At 36.0% G+C, this 2,845-nt stretch overlaps 1 protein-coding gene across 1 annotated transcript in view; it reads left to right on the top strand.

Moving 5' to 3' along the window:
- Positions 1-2,290, top strand: part of LOC111385172 (protein FAR1-RELATED SEQUENCE 5-like) — an 8,399-nt gene extending 6,109 nt beyond the window's left edge. The window contains exons 4-5 of the mRNA XM_023009544.1: positions 745-859; positions 2,212-2,290. Coding sequence (XP_022865312.1) covers positions 745-859; positions 2,212-2,290 — 194 coding nt within the window. The remainder of the gene's footprint in view (positions 1-744; positions 860-2,211) is intronic.
- The last annotated feature ends 555 nt before the right edge of the window (positions 2,291-2,845 follow it).

The raw sequence follows: 2,845 nt of genomic DNA, 5'->3' as shown, positions 1-2,845 counted from the left end.
TTTCCAAATTTTTTTTACCATTCTTAAGATCTAAAAAACAAAAATACCCTTAAGTTTTTACACAATTACAAAAAAAAAAAAAAATGATATTGTTTAAAAGATTATTATACCCTTTTAAGTTACAAAAAATTTCAAATACTTCCCACTTAAATTTTCAAAACCAAATCACTTTTTTAATTGTTTACTCCAACACAGACAAAGACGGCTTAATTTTTCATCTGCTTCAACCGTGAAATTTCATAAATTTATCAAACGCTCAAAAAAAAAAATTATTTCTAGCCAGCATTACGAATCAGTAAGTATATTTACGTATTATTAATTTTGTATTCGTTGAATTAGTAACTTGTTTTAATCATTAAAACTTATTTTTTACATAGACAAATAAATTTTTACAATTTTAGACAATTTTATAATTTTTTTAAGCATAATCGAAAAAAAATCATTTGAATAAGTCCCGGAACGATGGGCTCCCGACGGTTGGATTCGGACGGCCCTACCTTCTGGGTCGTGACTTCTAGGCTCTTTGGATCTAGTCGGCCTAGAAGTCAGGTCCGTCTGGATCCGCGCCAACCCAACCTGATATTTACGATGCGTTGGATCCAGCCGGACGGTTTTTGAAGTTCTTTTTTATCTCCTAATTATATATTTTTAAATAAATTATGTTTTCCTAATGCAGATATGGGATCAGCTACAATTTCAATTTGTTACTTTGGTAAATTTGAAATGAATGAAAATGAATGTTAGGTGTGGAAATGGATGGTGAAAGACGTGGTACTACTGCAATTGTGATGAGTTATAGTACATTATATGCAGAAATGTACGATGAATTACAAAACATGCTCAGCGTCGATCCTTCTCGGTACAACATTAAATTGGATTTCTATTCAACGAGCATGCGTCCATTTCAATTCCGTCTATAATAGTTACTTCTGAATCTGAAATGAAGATTTTAATTGAATTAAATCGGAATCGCACGACTCCTATTTGCGTAATTTTAGCAAAGAAGAATAACCCCGAGGGTAAACATGAAGATTCTGATGGAGGGGATCGTGATGTGAATGATTTTTGGGACACGGTGGAGATAGTCCATGAAAATGATGTACCTATTCCCGAGACAGTTGCTCCTTGCTATTACGCACAAAATTTCCTCGACAGTTGGAGACAATGAAAATGAAAATGAATTTACAAACAATATTTGATTGTGTTATCTCATCAAAGACATGAGTCGAGGGGAGCTCACAGGTTGGAACGAGTACACAGTCCTCTAATTGTTAACATGTAGTTCTCGATGATGAAGATTTGTATATTTAATAGCTGTTCGAAACGAAGAAAGATTAGCAGGAAGTTGTTCATCGAATAGCTTTGAAACACAACTTTGAGTTTAAAGTGAAAAAAATCAAACAAGTCGATTTACACATTTATCTGCATTGACGACAATTGCCATTGGCGCTTGCGGGCGACGAAGATGGACACAAATGAGTTTTTCGTAGTTCATAAGTATGCACGAGAACATACTTGCGAAGTTGGTATTTGTCAAAATGATCACAGACAAGCCAGATCATGGTTCATTGGTCGATAAATAATGAACAAGTTTCAGGACTCACGAACGATTTATAGACTTTCGGACATCATTAACAACGTTCGTTAATAGTATGGGGTGATCATGAACTATCAGAAAGTCTGGAAGGCTAATGAATGTGCATTGGAGGACTTAATGGGTTCGATCGAGGACAGTTATTCTAAATTGGCCAGGCATTGCTATAATATGGGTAGAACTAATCCCGGATCGACGTTTTTTATTGAAACGGATGGCGAGAATCGTTTCAAGTATTTCTTCATGGCCCTCAGACAATACATTCAAGGATTTCGAAATACGTACAACCCCTAATTCTAGTCGACGGTACAACCCTTAAAGCTGGATAGAAGGCAAGTTGATTATTGTAACATGTCAAGATGCTAACATCCAAAATTATCCTCTTGCATTCGGCATAGTCGACGGAGAGAATAACCTAACAATGCGTTAGTTATTCATGAAGTTGCGGAAAGTGATTGGGGACGTCGAGAACCTTGCATTCGTAACTGACCGGGGGCAATTAATAACAAATGGTATCGCCGAAGTCTTTTCGAGGCACATCACGGTTATTGTATGTACCATACACAGAGCAACCTGAAGACTAAGTATCTAGATAATGATATCGTTACATTGTTTAGGAGAGCTGTAGAGGCTTACAATTTTGAAGAGTTTGATATGTTCATGGTTGAAATAGAAAGTAAATCAAATGCTGCATGAAAGTATCGAACACTAGGCACGATCACATTTTTCAGGACGTCGAACAATGCGGAGTCGCTCAATGCATTATTCAAGAAGGATCGAGATTTACTAATTCTAGTAATAATTGAGCACATTCGTAACAAACTATACCAGTGGTTTCATGATTGACGTGAGGAATCACAGAGTTGCACAAGTATGTTAACATCGGCTCAAAAAGATAAACTCTTCAAGACATTGGAGGTGGCAAGAAAGGTATGTGTGGAACCATTAGACCAATTTCATTTCTCCATGAGATGTTGACGTAATATCGAAATATCGTGGACTTGAATGATAACACGTACACGTGTAGACATTTTCAGTTGAAAAGTTTTCCATGTACACATGCAGTGTTAGTGGCTATACATAGAGGATTTCCAGCACACACTTTACATTGTTATCATTACATGGCTGATTATTGGAAAGCATCGTATGCCGAAATGATATATCCCGTATCAAATGAAGTCGAGTGGGGAGTTCCTGGCTACGTTCTCTCATTAATTTTATTTACTTAATTTTATTATTTTTAGGGTACTT

The sequence above is a fragment of the Olea europaea genome, unplaced genomic scaffold (genome assembly GCF_002742605.1).
Source record: "Olea europaea var. sylvestris unplaced genomic scaffold, O_europaea_v1 scaffold3097, whole genome shotgun sequence".
Taxonomy (NCBI): domain Eukaryota; kingdom Viridiplantae; phylum Streptophyta; class Magnoliopsida; order Lamiales; family Oleaceae; genus Olea; species Olea europaea.
Note: the sequence above shows the minus strand (reverse complement) of the source record. Positions and strands in the feature narration are given on the sequence as shown.